Source organism: Accipiter gentilis, chromosome 8 (assembly GCF_929443795.1).
Source record: "Accipiter gentilis chromosome 8, bAccGen1.1, whole genome shotgun sequence".
Taxonomy (NCBI): Eukaryota; Metazoa; Chordata; class Aves; order Accipitriformes; family Accipitridae; genus Astur; species Astur gentilis.
The window spans coordinates 1,963,966-1,980,436 of record NC_064887.1 but is presented as its reverse complement, the minus strand read 5'-3'; the positions used below and the strand labels follow the sequence as shown (position 1 = coordinate 1,980,436).

Below are 16,471 nucleotides of genomic sequence, written 5' to 3'. Positions count from 1 at the left end.
CTGCGGGGAGGCTCGGCTCCCTGCCTGCCCACCCCCCTCCACCTTCCTCCCTCCTCCTCCTCCTCTTTCCCTGCGACCTGCGGGCAGGCAGCCGTCCCAGGGCTTTCTCCCTGTTCCTCTACGCTCCATCCACCCGCTCGCCTGCCGGGTTGGGAAAGCCGGCCGCTGCGGCGGTCCCTGCCGATGGATGGCAGCTACCGCAGCGGGCCGTACCGTCCTTCCCCGGGCAGAGCCCCGCGGCAGCGGCCGGGCGGCAGAGCGGTGCCGGGGGCCCCGGGCAGGGGGACCTGCCTACTACCGCTGCGCCTCAAAAAAAACCCCACCAACCAAAAACCACCGTAAAAATCCAACCTTCCCCTTAAAAACCAAACAAACCATCGACACAAAACACCTCGACCTGGCGGTTAAAGACGCCGGAGCCAAGTTTCGGCGTCCCACCCCTCTTCATTCCACGCACAAAGGAACGGGAGGCTCCTTCCCGCCACCGCAGACCCCCCTCCAGGCGCTGACAGGACCAGCCCGCAGGTTCCCCGGCTCACATTTAAGGCTGAATTTTGTTTTAGCACTGAAAACACGGGCCAGCTTGCCGCAGCCGTTCAAGCGGCGGGGATGACCCGAGGTGTTCCTGCCGCCCTCCGCCGGAGAAGCCACCGAACCTCTCGGGCTGTGGCCCACTACTTTGATGTGGCTCCCTCGCACTGGCAAATAAAAGAAAGAGCTGTATTTCACAATCACAGGTTTTATTGCTCTTCATTTATGAGAGATCCCCACCCCCACCCCCCCAAACACCGTCTCTCCGCACGCTCTCTCTTAAGGCAGACCGGAGAAGGCGCCCACGTCCCCGCTGCTGCGTCTCCAAAACGGCCCGGGGCCGAGAGAACCGAGCCCGCCGCCGCCGCTCCCGCTTCCCTCAGGCCCCGTCCCGCCTCGGCGCCTCCTCGCCCCGCTCCGCCGGAGCCGCCTCCTTGGCCGCCGCCGGCGCCGCCATGGCGGGCGGGAGAGGGCGCCCGGAGCTCGGCTGCCGCCTCACGGCCCCGCGGCGGGAAGCGGCGGAACGCAGCCCCTTCCCCTTCCCCGCCGTCCCTCTCCCGTAGGGGCTTCCCGCCCGCGGAGCCCCCGCCGAGGCGCTGCCCGCGCATTCCCTCACACCCCAAAATGGCTGCCGCGCCCCCATGGAGGGAGCCGAGGGCAGCCAGCCCCCAGTCAGACCCCGAACCTGCTTTTTCCAGAGCCACCCACCTGCACCCAGAGGGGGACCGCACCGACCTCCACCCCAGAGCCCAAGCCTGGCTCATTAGCGGGTTCATATAGACATCTTAATTGGCCGGCTGGCGACGGCAGACCCCCACAGGAGCACCGCAGTGCTCGTCTGCCTGCGCTGGGCAGGCTGGCAGGGGTCGGCTCTCCTTCCCAGCCGCAGAGAGCGGGAGGGCACCAGCCTTGGAGCAGAGGGTCAACGTTTGTCAGGTTGAGAGGCGCGATTTATTTAGCCCTAATTCCTAAGGACAGCCAGTCTGGGCTTGGACTAACAGCAACATCTCCCACCGTGACAATTAAACCCACCGCGCTGTCTGGCTGTGACCGGGAAGGGGGTGTTCCATTGCCTGGATGAGAATTCTTCTCTTTTTTTCTCTAGAATGGGCTTTTTTTTCCCTGACCGTGACCTCAGGCTTGGACCAGAGCTTCCCATGTGTAAGCCTGCAAAAAGCCACGGGTCCCTGGGCGGCCATCAGGGAGTCATCAGTGCTCGGACAAGGCCAGGCCCTGAGGAAGCTGCAGCCCAGGCTGGGAGCCGAGGAATTTGCCAATTTTAATGTGATGAAGGGCATTTGTCATGCTCCACTGCCGGGATATTGAGCAGGAAGAGAGTGAGGGGGCAAACGTTCCTGTTAAGAACTCAGCTCTGACCGGGAGAGTCGAAAATGGGGGTACCCTTGGCCAAGGGGCACCTTCAGGGTCTTTCTATCTCGCCTGTAACTCCTGTGCCGCCCAAGACGGGCGTGTTTAAGAAACCCTTTTGCAAAGCTTTACTGTTTTATTGTTGTTGTTACAGTTAAACTACAGCAGGACAAACTCCGTGGCCAAAGTACACCTGCCTCAGGACCTCCCTGTGCTGCCCACCTCAGGAGGGGACGGTCCAGAGCTCCTTCCCTCCCTCGCAGAAGTTGTAACTGAAAATGTGGTTAAAGATGATGCCATAAATGTTTCCCCTGATTCTTTGGGCCACAGGGCCTGGTTTGGGGAATAACAGCTCTGAAAGGGGCAAATGAATTCTGAAAGTCTACAGGAATGTGGTTCTTCTCCTCAGCTTCTCCTGCAGACCACCTGGCCTCCCATCCACCCCAACCACACGCGCTTCTGCGTGGCCCTTTGCTGGCACATCTTGGACAGCAAGCTTGCTCCCTCCAGTCCTGCGCTCCCCATCCAGATCGGCGGTGATTGCCTCTTTCACAGGCCAAACTCTCTAAGAAATAACTGCTTATCCCAACACATGGTGCTTAATAACCCGTGGTTTCAAAAGCCATAATTACATCCTAGTCACAGAAGGGCGACGCTGCTGCTTGCAGCCTAGGATGAGTATGCAAGCTTCTGGCTGGGGCAGGCTCAGGTCTGTAAGCCGAAGAGTTAAATCTCTTTGGGGGGCATTTGTCACAGCCCTTCCTAGAAAGCTTGGAGCTGGGGAAGTGAAGGATCGCTCCCCGGTGGGACGTTGCTCTGCCACCTTGACTCTTAACAGGATCCGGAGCAGCCAGAAGCAGCCATAAAACCCAAGTGGAGGAGGTTAAGGTAGCCTGGATTTGAATCCTGCTGATGACTTAGAGAGTCATGAAATTAACACAGTAACTAAAAGAAGAAAGACACACGTGGCCTGTATACTGATGCAGGTTGTAGAATAATTACAGAGAACAATTCGGCAGTGGTGGGAGTCTGTTTCCCCCAGCGGGGACGTAGGCAAGGAGCTGTGCCATTCCCCGCTCAGACCAAAGCTGAGTGGCATCTTTCGAAGTCCAAGGCTTGTTCCCTTGGCTGCTCCCCAGCAGTCTCGCCCCGAGGCTCCCTGCTTCCCTGCAGCTTCTCCGGTGCCAGAGTTGCCTTTGGAGGGCTGGCAGCCGCAAGGCGTGCCGTGCACAGTGCGGTGGGAGAGGGAGGGAAGCCCTCCACGAGAGAGGATGACCTTGAGAATGCAATTGCAGGTACCTGGCAAGTTACAAGCTCTGTAAATCTCCTGCTTGCACTGGTGCGGGAGCTGGAGAGCAATATGCTTACAGGTGGTCTCAGATGAATCCTGGAACAGAGGGAGTGTGCCCAAAAAGGAGAAAATGTTGACAAAAGCACAATTTCCATTGCTAAAATTAGTTTTCCCCTATCCCCAAATCCAGTTTCTGCAAGTGTTCAACACACCTGACCCACCGGCCCCAGCTTTGCCTGTGCCACTGGGAGCAGGCCAGGCAAAACCCCTTTTGCTGGTATTTATGAACAGACTGATTTTGCTCAGGGCCAACTGGCTGTGCAAAAGCCTCTTGAAGGCAATATCCCACCTTTTCGCCCCTCCCCAGAAACCTTACCCTACTTCACCGTGGTAGTTTATTCCCGTGTTCACTGTAGACAACAGACTTCTGCCAGTTTATGCCCGTTGAGGACCTGGCCTTACAATAAAGCTTTGGACCTGGCGGAGTGGATAGCCAGCGGCAGGCTCTGCAACCTCTTCCTTGGCATGAGGGATGGCAGCCGGCGGGAGCTTGGGTCTTAATGCCAACCTACTGCAAAACACTGGAGTGTTTCCCAGAGCTAACACCTTCCCTTTCTGCAGGGCAGCGACCAGCACCAGCCCTTGCACCGTGCTGCACGGGAATTATTGGGTGTTGAGGCAGCAGTTGTGGTTGTTCACTCAGGGACAGGACAGGATGAAGCAACAGACCTTTGAGGGAGAAAATGGCCCCTGTTCCCTGCTTGAAACCATTTCTGCAGCTGCTCAGCTGGCACCAGGGTCTGGCTGGGCAGAAAGAGAAAGTGATCACGCTGTTCAGAAAATTTGGGCAGGTTTCATTTTGGTACCTCGTCCTTGTCTGAAGGGATGCTGAAGAGGCTGTGCCACAAAGGCAGGCTCCTGCAGCCGAGGGGAGCTGGGCAGGGTACACACCACTGCGTCTCGTGGAGAAATGCGTTGGTGCGAGCGTGCCTGCGTGCGCAATGGGAGGCCTGTGAATGGTTTTCATTCTTCCTGATGCTGGAGGAAGTCTTTGCCCACACCAGTGCCCGCCTTATTGGACGTGTGCCCGTCTTTGTTCTGAGCAGCAACTCGGGAAGAGCAGATCTGCGCCAGGAACTGAACTGGCTTTGCATGAGGAGGTGATTAGTGCTGTGACACACTTCCCCATCAGTTAGCAGCAGCTGCAATCCCCCCCACGGCTCAGGTGCTGCTGAGAAACTAAAGAATAACAACTGAGCATCTGCAGATAAGATAGAGACACATTGGTACTGCTAATTAGCCACCCACAGCAGGGCTGTGCCATCCCACGTCACCCTTGGAGTAGGACCTGATGGGTCCAGAATCTGTCGGCACAGGCATGCCCTTGTGTCAGGCTCTGAGACCGCTGCTCGTGTATTAGCAGGCGGATTTCTGATGGGTGAAGAGGCAATGCTTCCCTTTCCAGGTAGTCTCTCCTTTCCTTGAGGAAAAAAAAAAACAGTGGAACGGTCCTGAAGGCATTGAGAAGCTTCCCTGCATGTTTCTCCCATCCTGTCTGCGCTCATTTTGCTTCTGTGTTTTCCTGATGTCACATCTCTTGCCTTACCGCTGTACTTTTTTATCCTGCTAAACATTAATGCAGTTCATGAACCATTTATGCTTGGGGCCATAACTGGATTATATACAACCTGGTCACATCTTGACTTCTGGTGGCCCCAGTTCTTTCCTGCTCTCCATGGACACTTTCATGGAAAAATCTACTGGCTGGCCCATCCCCAGTATAGTAGCATCTGTTACCAAGCCTACATCTGCTGTGCGGAAGGCTACTGCAGTGATATCATTCCTATTTGTGTTGCTGTCTCTTAGTTAAGCAATTAAGTAATTTCTGCCTGTAGCCAAATCTCACTTTGGGAGGTACAGCAGCACCTAACCTGCTAGGGAACACTTGTGGAGGAAACACTTCTCAGTCCTTCCCCAAGCACATTCTTCCAAAACCATTTGTGGTTTTCCAGGTTATCATTTCTTATTTCTCTGATGCTCGCTGCATCACTGACTCCATGGTATTCTCCCATCTATTTTAAATCCACTTCTATCCTTACCGAACAGCCTTGTAATGCTTGCCTCCTACCCCCCAGACCAAAAAAAAAAGAAAAAAAGAAAAAAAAAAAAAAAAGGGTCTTTGGACCTATTTCATACTGCTCTGGATTTTTGTCTAACACAAAAAGCCCAGAGGATTTTCTCAAGGAGCTTCAGTCTTAACATAAGGCCCTGTCAAGTCCTGTCATCATTCACTGCGTTATTTACTAGGGGAAAATAAAAGCTAGATGCTCAACTACTGGGCTGCCTGTTTTAGATGCAGAAGCAAGCTGCCTCAAAGTCAGCTGCTGATAAAGGTTAGGGCTGATTCCCGTCTCAGCTGCACAGCATATAACCAGAACACCTGATTTTTGCAAGGTACTTGGAAACACCCAGGATAAAACTTGGATCAAATCCATCCAAAAGTAAGGGGAACTATAACTGAGTCCTTCAAAAGAAGCCTCTAAAGCCAGTAAGGTGCCCAGCTGCACTGAGCTACTTTGAAAGTTCCTGTCTGAAATAATGATATAATGATATAAATCAAATAATAATAAAGAAAATGAAAATAAGGGAATAAACCAGATCTCTTTAACAGTACACTAATCAACATTGCTTCGTGCTTAATACAAAGGGATAAAAATTAGTTCTAATAAACTGTACTTCTATTACATTAGAGAGTTACTAGTGCTGTAGTCACAGCTGCTGAATCACAACTGTGTGGGGAGCTAATGCTATTCAGGAGATTTTCTCCTGTTAATTAGTCATCTCAATAAACCTGTGCTCAGCTCCGTAGGTGTAAATACAAGGGGTTGCCCGCTGGGTAACCACGTAAGATTACGTGTGTTAGACTATGAGCAAAACGAAATGCCTCACGTGGGGAAGTGTCAGGAGGGACGTTGCTGCGGTGGCAGGGTGCCCGCCGGAGCGCAGAGGACAGCAGTAGTCCTGCTCGGTGGCCTAAAACATCCCATTTCGAGGTAACTGGCACCATCAGCTGACCCGTGCCCATTTCTCTCCTGACTCTCTCCATCCTGTCCTTTAAAGTCCGTATTTCCACCTGCTGCCACACAAACGCTGTTCCTGAAGTACTTGCTGGGGAATGCTGACTCCCGAGCTGACCACATTTGCCATCTGATTTTTGGGGCAGCCGTAGTGCTGTTTCCTGAATCCCTGCCTCACGTTCCCATCCCCAGTGCAGGATCCACCGTGCATCGACAGGCCGAAGGTGCTCTTTCTCTTGGGCAGCTAAGAGAACTCAAACCTCTCTGTGCCACTCTTTGCATGTAGTTTTCCATCAAAACCATTTAAGCAAGACCCGCACCTAGTGCCTGTGTCCAAACCTGCGCAAGCCTGTGAAATCAGAGCACTGCAGCTTATCCAGCTTTCCAGGACCATGTCCTTGGGGATTCCTAAATCCACAGGGTGCTACAATGGTACCTGGGCTGTTATGACTACATGCATTTGGCAGTGAAAGTATCCTGTGCATTTAATCTCCTGCAGGGATTTATTTGAGGAAATTAAAAGATTTCTCTCCAAGAGCAGAGACTTTCCCTGTGCAAAGGCTTCACTTCCCCGAGTCCTTCAGGCTACGGCATGAGTGCCTGCAAGCAGCATCCCAGGTGAAAGGACGGCTAGGCCATGGCAAATGTTGTCACCAGCCCTCTTTAATCCAGATGACGTTTGTGTCCTCTTGAAACAGTTTCCCCTTTTTCACCCTCCTTTGCTGCAGTTTTGAGTGCTGGCAAACCCAGGAGCGGCTGTCTGCAGCAGATGCTGAGTCCGACATACCTCTGTCTGCTGCGATGAGCTCAGATTTAATCACCTCTCACCTTCCCTTTGCTGGAAACCGATTCCTGTCCCTCATGCGTCTGCTTTTACGGTTCTTGTCTCTCCAGGCAGGATGACTCGCTTGTGGCAAACCTAATAACCTACAAGTCATTCACTTTACCTGAATCCTGTCATTAATGGGGATTTCCAGAGCTGATTTATAAAACATTGTTTCTGGTGTTTACGAGGTATTTATTAGCCACAATGAAATGCTAACTAGTAATTAGTCCCTTATTCACTATCTTAGTTAGCCACGTTTGCTAAAAGGCAGATATCTCATTTTCAGACAACATATTTTCCAGGCCTCCCAAGGTTTGGGATGGATTTACCATTCCTCAGCCTCTGCCCATCTGAATCCAATTAGGTGGTTCAGCCTGGGATCTCATCCTTTTTTGGCAGGTCTCTCGGCCGCTGGCCGGCTGCGTTTTACCCACATTAGGCAGCTGAGCAGGGCTCAGCTAAGTGCAACCTAGGTGGGTGCAGAACCGAGCCCAGACCAGCAGGAGCTGGAAGACGGCTCTTTCCAAGAGATATTTGATAAGTAAGATGATACGAAAAGTTAGCAGGCTCCTGTGTCCGGGAAAGGATTCGTGATTTCTCCGGTAAGAACAGTAGGAAAGAAGCTGTGAGTCAACTTAGCAGAGGCAAGAGTGGGAAGGTCTCCAGCCTCCTTGGAGAAAGGGTGGAAAGGAGAGAGACTTGTCCTGTGCCCTCTGTCTTGGGTGGGACAGACCGACCGAAGAGGGACATGGCCACGAGATGCTGGCTCAGTGCCCCGCTGTCGGCCAGGATTTGCTTTGGCTGGAGCTGACAGCAACAAGAGAAATTTTAAATGGAAATCAGCTGTTTGCGAGACCCCCTCCGGAAGGCAGAGCGCAGAGGGAGCAAGGGAAGAGGCACCGTGTGCTGCTTTGCCGGCTCCTGCTGCTGCCCTGGAAAACCGCCTGGGGAATTCCCAGAGCTGCGAGCTGGTGCAGGACAGCAGTGGGGACCTGCAGAAAGGACAGGTGAAGACGATCACACCCCCTTTACCGTAGTGATTTTGCCAGAGATTGTTTCTGTGATGTCAGGACTCCTTTGGAACTTGCAGGGATTGCACAAGAACATAATTTCGTGGGTTACCAAGCCCAGGCAGCACTCCTCACTGCTTTTCTATCCACGTTCAGGGTGGTAAATCCCCCTTTCCCATTGCTTAGCAAGCAAAGGGGACGCCCCACCAAACTTCATTGGTTTCCTTGGGAGAGGAGAGAGTCTGCAGGCTCTGCTCTTAACTTCGTCCTGGAGCCACATGGCTGAAATCATGCAGGTCACCGCTTTTGGGATGGAGGGGGGAGCCTTGCTTTAGGCCTCCACGTACAGCCCCCGCCGCTGTCTCCCTTGCGCTTGGTCCTGGCAGGGAGGATGAGCAAGGGGTGCCTGCTCCTGAGCACAGATGGGGCACCCCAGAAACGGGTTTTGTTTGAGGTTTGACAGCTCTCAGCTCCTGTACGGATTCCCACAGAACCTGTCCTTATCCAGACCGCAACAGTGAGCAGCAGCCAGGCTGAAACCGAGCCAGAAAACAGGTGCTTCAGGCAATTCTGAATTAGAAACCAATGTATTTTACTTGCCGTATCACTGCAGAGGAAGTTCTGTGAACTCCAGTTTTGACCTTCTAAGTAAAAAATGTCCAGCTTCTGGGTACCACTGAGGCACGGCACAGCACCAACAGCTCCCAAAGGTCCTCAGGATCTTACTAGGGGATGTCCAAGTGACCTGGGGCACAGCAATGAGCGTGGCACCCCGGGGCTCGGGGACAGGTACTTGCCTTGCTTTGTCCTCGCTGTGCTCCATTTCCACGGCTTTTCCTCTGGAGCCCACCAAGGCTTTCCTTTTCTTGTGGGAGGCAGAGCTTGATATTCACGGCCAGTACAGCCGTCTTCTTAATATTGCTTTGAATGTCACTGATTCCTGTGGAGAGATACGAGACAGCAGCTGAAGGCAGAAAAAGGATTTTCCTCTGCAATTACATAAATTATTATTAAACCAGAGGATGTGTGTCATTGGTGCATATTGCTTATCAGAAAGGATGTCTCTTCCCAGCAATGCCAATACTTGGGAGGGCAGTTCAGCCTGTAAAATATTTCTTAGAAAATGTTCCAGAGTGGCTTATCTATTTTTGAGACATAACATCCATCTCATGAGCGAGCCTCATCTCTACCTGGAAGACTGCCCTTCCTCTGGAAACTCTGGAGGGCTTTAAGCACAATGAAACAAGGATGAAAAAAATAGAAGAAAACACAAATGCCTGCTATTATAAAGGATATAAACTTTGCTTGACTCGAGATAATGAAACAGCCAAAGGATAGGACAATCTTTAAACCATCTCAGCAAGGAATTCACTGCATGGAGCCATCACACATCAGCTCAGCTGAGTCAGAAACAAACACCTGACCTGCAGGCTGCCCACGAGTGAGTGGGAAGCACGGGCTCCGATGTCCCCTGGCACGGCAGCGAGGAGGGATAACCCGCCAAAACGCCTGCCCATTCAAAATCTGCAGAGGACATTTGGGAAGCCATCACCAACCAGTGTGATCTTCAGAGAGGCTCCTGCAAGAGGGCTGGATGCTGCGGAAGGGGGACTAATCGCATCAGCTTATCTCAGCCCAGTAATCCAAATTAATGGCAGTGAAAGCAAGCCCTTCCAGCGGGACCTGAAAGGGCAGTTCATGGAATGCCTCGGCCACGTGTGCCCGAGGAATCGGAGCAAACAGAGGGCCCTGGAGCAGATGCCACCGCAGCTGGGGTCAGGGGGAAAGCAGAGCAGGCGCTGCTGGAGCAGGACGGGCGGCTGAGCCTCTGCCCCTGCTCGGGGAAGGCTCGCCCTGCGCAGCACCAGCTCCAGACTTACCTCTTGCACATGTCAGAGATGGAGAAGCAGAAGGTGCCAGCAATTACAGATATTGTAAGATCCTATATTTTATTTAAAACGCTAGATCTAAAGCCTGAAGTTCGTATTGATCTCCTATAATAGCCTCCGACAAGGGAAAAACTCAAAGAGCCATTGGCTCATGTACAGTGTAATGTCAGGTGCTAAGTAGGAGAGCAGACATACGTCTGTGTGCCAACCACAGAGCAAAATCCTTCAAAAAAATAAATCTGTTGCTGCTTATTTTACCTCAGTAAAAATGCATTGACTTTGTCTCATCTTTGAGAGTAGGTGTGACAGTCATTTATAACAAGAACCGGAGCAGATGTGGGCAGCAGTCCCCAGCTCTGTACATCTCGTCTCCTGCAGCTCAGTCTCCTGCAATTCTTTCCTCAGCAATACAGCCAACCCTTTATTTTCATTGTAATGAAATCCCACACAATAGCCTTGGGCTCCAGGATTTGTGGTGGGAGAGAGGACATGTTTCAGTGTCCCACAACATACTAATTGTCTGGGGACCCCTGGGAGCAGGTTTAAAAAGGACAAAGAGAAAATACCAGCACCTCCCTCTCCCCAGCCGGTGCTGACAGCACCATTAGACCTGGGGACAATGTCAGCCGCTGCTGGGACACTCAAACCCGCTTGGTCACAAGTTGCAGCTTCCATGTTTAAGCTGGGAAACATGGGCCAGATCCATCCCGCAAGCCTTGCTGCTGGAGCTTGTGGCCAGCAGGCACGCAGTGAGACACAGCCATGTAACTTTCAATCATTTTTGTCACCCTTCCCTGAGCCTTTCCTAGATCTAACGTGCCCTTACAGAGGGATGGGCATCAGGCTACAAGCCCAGTTCCCCCAGTGCCTCCCAGAACATCATTGCAAATATCACAGCACAGACTTCTCGTGGCTCCTTTGCTGTCCACAGGTCCCCCAGGAGCGAGGGAGCAAAGGGAGCTCCGGGCATCGCCATCACCCCATGCTGAAGTTTCTGTTCGAAGGCAGGTCAGCCCAGCGCTGCACGCTTACGCCTCACCTTGCACCAGAGCAAGGAACGGCAAAGGAGGCTGTGTCCTCGCTTTGCTCCTTCAGTCACAAACCAGTTTTAGAGCAGAAAGGGACTCTGGTCCCAGACTTTTAAGAAAATGCAGAAAGCAAGCAGTCTAATAAGAAAAGCAGTCAAACTGTTCCAACCAAAGACCATTTGCTGACCTAAAAAACCTGGAGTCCCCAGCTCACCCACAGAAGTCTCTCATAACCCATTTTTCTTCTACTAAGCTGCTCATAGCAACACCAGATAACCTTTTAAAGAAACTCTTGGGTAGTTTTTCCCATTCCTCTCCAGTTCTCACCATGTGCCTGCCTGGCGGTGCAGAAGCATGAAGCTCTTGGGACAGCTCGGTCCCTCAGCAGCACCTTGCAGAACTTCTACGTATAAGCAAATTTCCCACTTTTTTAGAGGTGAAGGATTTATTTTTTCTTTTTAAATCCGGCTGAAAGCCGTGTTCTGCTGGCAGCAGAGGGCAGCAAAGGCCTGCCAGGGCCCCAGCCAACAAAGAGCCTCAGTAAGAAACCTGGGAAGAGAAGCCATGTGGGAGGGTGGCAGTGCTCTTACAGTTATTTAAAATTCATGAATTTGCTCTTTTGAAATTCATTAGGTCCTGAAAGTGCTGTACTGCCTCTAGTTTGTCTCTGAGCCGTCCCAGTGCCTCGCCGTGGCAGACATGCTGTAGCCAATGCAGGCTGCAGCAGAAACGGAACCACGGGCTCTGCCTAAAACTCAGCAGCCCAGTTCCCCTCTCATGTGCCATTTTATCAAGGCAGCCCCTATTGCAATGGGAACTTCAAGCTGTTGATATTGAACTTAACCTGTTGTCATCAAATTTTCCATTACTCCTTAAGCGCAAGTCCTGGGAAACCTTTTTTTTCTTTTTTTTTTTTTTTTCCTGGATTATAGACAGAAAGACAGAGTGGAGAGCAGTGGGAGGCAGCGCCTTCAAATACGGCAACGGATGCAGGACACCCAAATTGACATTGCAGCGGGGTAATAGCCAACATGCAAAGTTCACAGCAAAGCTGTGACAGCTCCGGGGCTGGCAAACAGGGACAAGCAGGTCCAAGGGACAGACCCCGAAGGGCACGAAGGTCATGCCCGGCTGTGGGAGCAGACTTCAGCTGCCTGGGGGGGTCTCAACACCCTGGTCCCGTGGGCGAGGGCAGCTGTAACTGTGGCAGGAGGTGCAACCCACGCTCCAGAGACAAGGCAGAAACGGCTCTGCTAACAATTGGTCCTAAAGCAAAGGTTTTAAAGGTCAAAAAGCCATTAGCATCGAAGCACCGCGTTGCTGCACTGCAAAGCATTTGGAGAGAGATGCGGGAGAAAATTGTCCAAGTGAGTCAACTGTTTGCCCCAGCAACGTTGTGCAACTTGCAACTGCCTGAAGAAAAAGACTAAATAAAAGCAAACAAGATGACAGCAGAAGAGCTATGATTTCTCAGTCAGTGAACCAGGCTGACGACAAATCCACAATATTGTATATTTTATTTAAATTAACAAAACTACATGTTTTCCAGGTTGCTTAAAGCATTCTGTAAAAACTGAACTCAACCTAAACAAAAAAGGATATATTTTAATAAGACCCAGGGACTATTTCTGAGACATATGAGTAGGGCTTAGGAATTAAGAAATAAAAAAACCACACACACACACGCACACACACATACACGCGCCCCGTAAACAAATTGTTAGTGTTTGACACACAATTTGGTTTTAAAGCTGCAATTCCCCATTTGTAAGGAGCCTTTACAAAATGCAATGCTATACTAAGCTGTAAAAGAAACCATGGACACATCTATCGGAACAACATAAATATCACGTAAGAACCCAACGTAAAAAAGGATGTTAAAGTTGCAAAGTCGAGCACTCGGCCAGGAACATGCCGGAGTTACAATGATGTGCGTTAATTTAATTCACTTTGTAAATGAACAACTACTGCAAGTAGGAACATTGCTTGGACTTCCTAGAACTTATTTTTCTTATGTAAATTGCTTACCAGTTACATTTTTCCATCAATGTTGAAGGTGCGGTCCCAGCACTTATTCCACATACAATAAGTGTGCCCCCTCCTTTTAAATTTTTTTTCTTTTAAACCACATTTCCTTTCAGTACAGGAGCACTGTCATTCCACTTTAAAAAAACCCTCCTCAACTTATAAAAAATTATTAGTGTTCCAGTTCAAGTATCCAAAATCACCCAAAGCTACCTCCTTAAGTAGTGTTCAGCACTTTTTCTGTGCTACAGTGACTTCACACGCTCAGACGTAGCAGCACTCGAGGGACTTTATCCGGAGCAATGCATTCAGCATTCCTCGGCTCTGGCCCTGCGTCCTGGCTGAGATGCTGCCAGGGCAGGGCGAGCTGGGGACCCCAGTGAGGCAAACAGAACAATGAACAGAATTCCTTTCTTTTAAGAAAATCCTATAGTAGCTCCAATTAACAAAAACAGAGCAGCTGTTCTGCAGATGGGGTCTGCCTGGTGTGCCGCACCCTGATCGGAGACCCGTTTGATGGAGCCCAACCTGGGGTTCCCAGCAACCAAAAGGATGCAGGATTATCTATGCTACCTTCTCTTTCTTCATAGTGTTGAGCTCTAATAAATGGTATTTTAAATGCTATTTTACAGCGTGCTGCTCTTAGGGGATTGCAAGAGCCCAGCACTGCCTGGTGCGATTTGTTTGGCACAGCCAGCAGGTCCCCGTGAGAAATCCCTTCTGGGGGAAGACTGGTGAGAAGATGGGGTGCCTGGCCAGCCCCGCACGTGGCCGAGGGGCAGTCGCTAGCCTTCTGGCCCTGTTCCCTGGTGGACTGGGAAAATAAGGAGGAATTATCTGAATGCGTCACCTCAGCTAAAGTATTTACTTGTCTCAAGAAACACGGGTAAGCGAAAGCAAAAGGCAAGGAAAGTTGGTGCTGTATTTGGTTACTAACATGCTTGAAACGGTAACAGGGATGGTTAGAGCTGAACGGAACAGCCCCCCCCGCCCCGGAGCTGCAGCCCCGTGCAAACAGTGGGGTGGGTGAGCAGGGGTGCCCAGGGCAGCCAGGGATGGGCGTTACCGAGTACGAGCTGCTTGCTGGGGTGGGAATTGTGATGAACCAACACCTCCCGGTGCAAACCAGAGCCCTAGCTGCACAGCCTCAACTCCTGCCCAGAGCCCCAGCCTCACGGACAAACCAGCGCGTGACAGTAAAGCCAGCACGCAACGGGCTTTAATCGCAAGTCGTAATGCATACATTGGCTAGAGATGGATTAATGCTTCATAGGTGATCTCACTTCTGGTACTTCCCAATTATACTTTCATTCCGCAGTCTTAATAGTCTAACAATTGATGTGTCATTTCAGAAGTTTTAAGAATCCAAGGACAATGTGTCGCCTTTTCCAGGACAGTGTTTCTACCAGTACCCATGACGACTGCCTGTCAGCGGCTTTGGAAGCTTCCCCTCTCTCCCTAATCTCTGACCAGACAGCAGTAGCAGATTCTTATTTTTTAGGGACAAAACTGGGGTGGGGAGGTTCAGTTATGTGTTACTAGCAGTTAACACAGACATTTACTAGTGCCAGGTGACAAGGCCCCCCAGATCCTCCAGGCTCTGGAAGAAGGTGTGCTCTGAGCAGCACAGACGCTTCTGGCCATGCTTCTTCTCGCGCACACCATTAACACTTCTCTTAACTGGTCCCCAGCACAGTCCAGTTTATGCCTCCACCCCAGATCAGTTCCCACTCCCCTCGTACTGCCAACAGTCTCACAGCCAGACCTTCCCAGGCGCAGCATGGGGGTAAGCGACCTCATCGTCTGCTTTTGCTCTGAAAAGCAAATACCCACATTAGTGCATGACAAGCGGATTTTTTTCAAGTCCGATAATCCCTGGAAGAATCCATCTCTGCCAAGCATGCTCCATCCTGGCAGTGCAAGGAGGAGAGGGATTGCCCAGCGTCCTCTGCCTAGCTCACAGGCACGGGAACCAAGAACGCACCATCCCTCCTGTGGCCCTTCTCTTCTCCCATGGCACGTAAGCAGCATAAAAATGAATGAGCCGTAACAAAAAGCTAAGATGGAGGAGGACAACCAAAGTAAGGGAAGCCCAAGGGGCTGAGAACAGGCAAGAGTTGGCTGTGGGACCTTTGGGAACTCGGGAGAGGAGCACTCCTTTCTCCTTCAAGTCAGCTCAGACATCCAGTTTTTACATTCCCCTACATTTAACAAACAGCTGTAAAACCTACCGAGAAAGCATATTGCTGCTTCTACTAAAATCTTATATATTACAGTCTACAGCTGTGTTTCACTCAAGTGACAAACGTTTGCTGCGGAGGTGCAGGGCTGTACTGAAGACCTCAAACAAGGTTCAATACAATTATAGATGGTAGAATTAAATGTTTTTACAATGAGGCTTTAGTTCCACGCCCCCCCACCCCAACACCTTGTTTAAAAGTTGCACACCAAAAGCAAACTCAAAGTACTGAATACATGCTCCCCGACTGAGCTCCCTGCACCACCTTTATGCACAGGCACACAGTAGCCAAATAAAAACTGCCCAATGTCAGCTCTGCCCCTTCCTAACTTCTGAACGTGCGACTTTGCAACCTTAATGCTTTTCTAGCAGGTTTTTACGTGCTTGAGTGTAACACAATATACATATCCCTCCCCCCAGAAATAACTACACCATATTAAAGAGTTTACAAATGTTCTGCTCGGTGTCACTGTTCTGTGAAAATACACTAGGTACGGGGTGCTCGAGAAGCAAGTTAGGCGAGAGAGGTCTGCTGCCGGAGGGCATTGTGTTGTCCTCTGCTCTCCACCCCAGTCTGGGTCCCAGCTGAGGCCTTCCCAGCGTTACTCCTGAGCCTCCTTGCGAGCCAGCTTATAAACCTCCGTGGGCCCATCCACATGGGTGATGGTGGTGGTGAGCTGAAGCTCTTCCCCACTGTTTACTCCCAGGTCTCCTGAGAAACAAAGTTATTTCGTTAGCCCGGTCTCACAATAAAATATTTGACAATTCGAAAGCAAACGATCTGTTTTATTCCCTCCAGGCTTTCAGGAGCTACCTGACCTATGGACTATGCAACATTTCTATAAATGTTTTTATTTACAGTTATTTAAATACAACCGTATCAGCAATGGACAATTTCTGTGCTACTGAAGACTACTGATAAAGGAATCCAATAGCACTGCCATTCTCCACTTGCCCAGATTTCTATTTTCTCCTTTCCTCATCCCTCCATTTGAGCTACACAATTACAACTGGGCACTGCTAAAAAGTACAAAAAACATCTAGAAGGTTTTAGACAGCCTTGGCTAAATACTCAAACCTGTCTAACCTAGTCATTAATTAAAATGTCTGCTAGGAAAACCAAACTATCGTTTGCATAACATTTCAAGGTGCTGAACGTGTACTTTGGCCAAAAAAAACCTGCACAA

The 16,471-nt window shown here is 50.7% G+C and overlaps 1 protein-coding gene across 2 annotated transcripts in view; it reads right to left on the bottom strand.

The window, feature by feature from the left end:
- Window positions 1-12,518: 12,518 nt before the first annotated feature.
- Window positions 12,519-16,471, bottom strand: part of WLS (Wnt ligand secretion mediator) — a 44,432-nt gene continuing 40,479 nt past the window's right edge. For both annotated transcript variants that reach the window (XM_049808460.1, XM_049808459.1), the window contains one exon: window positions 12,519-15,996. In XM_049808460.1, coding sequence (XP_049664417.1) covers window positions 15,887-15,996 — 110 coding nt within the window. In that variant the 3' untranslated portion in view covers window positions 12,519-15,886. The remainder of the gene's footprint in view (window positions 15,997-16,471) is intronic.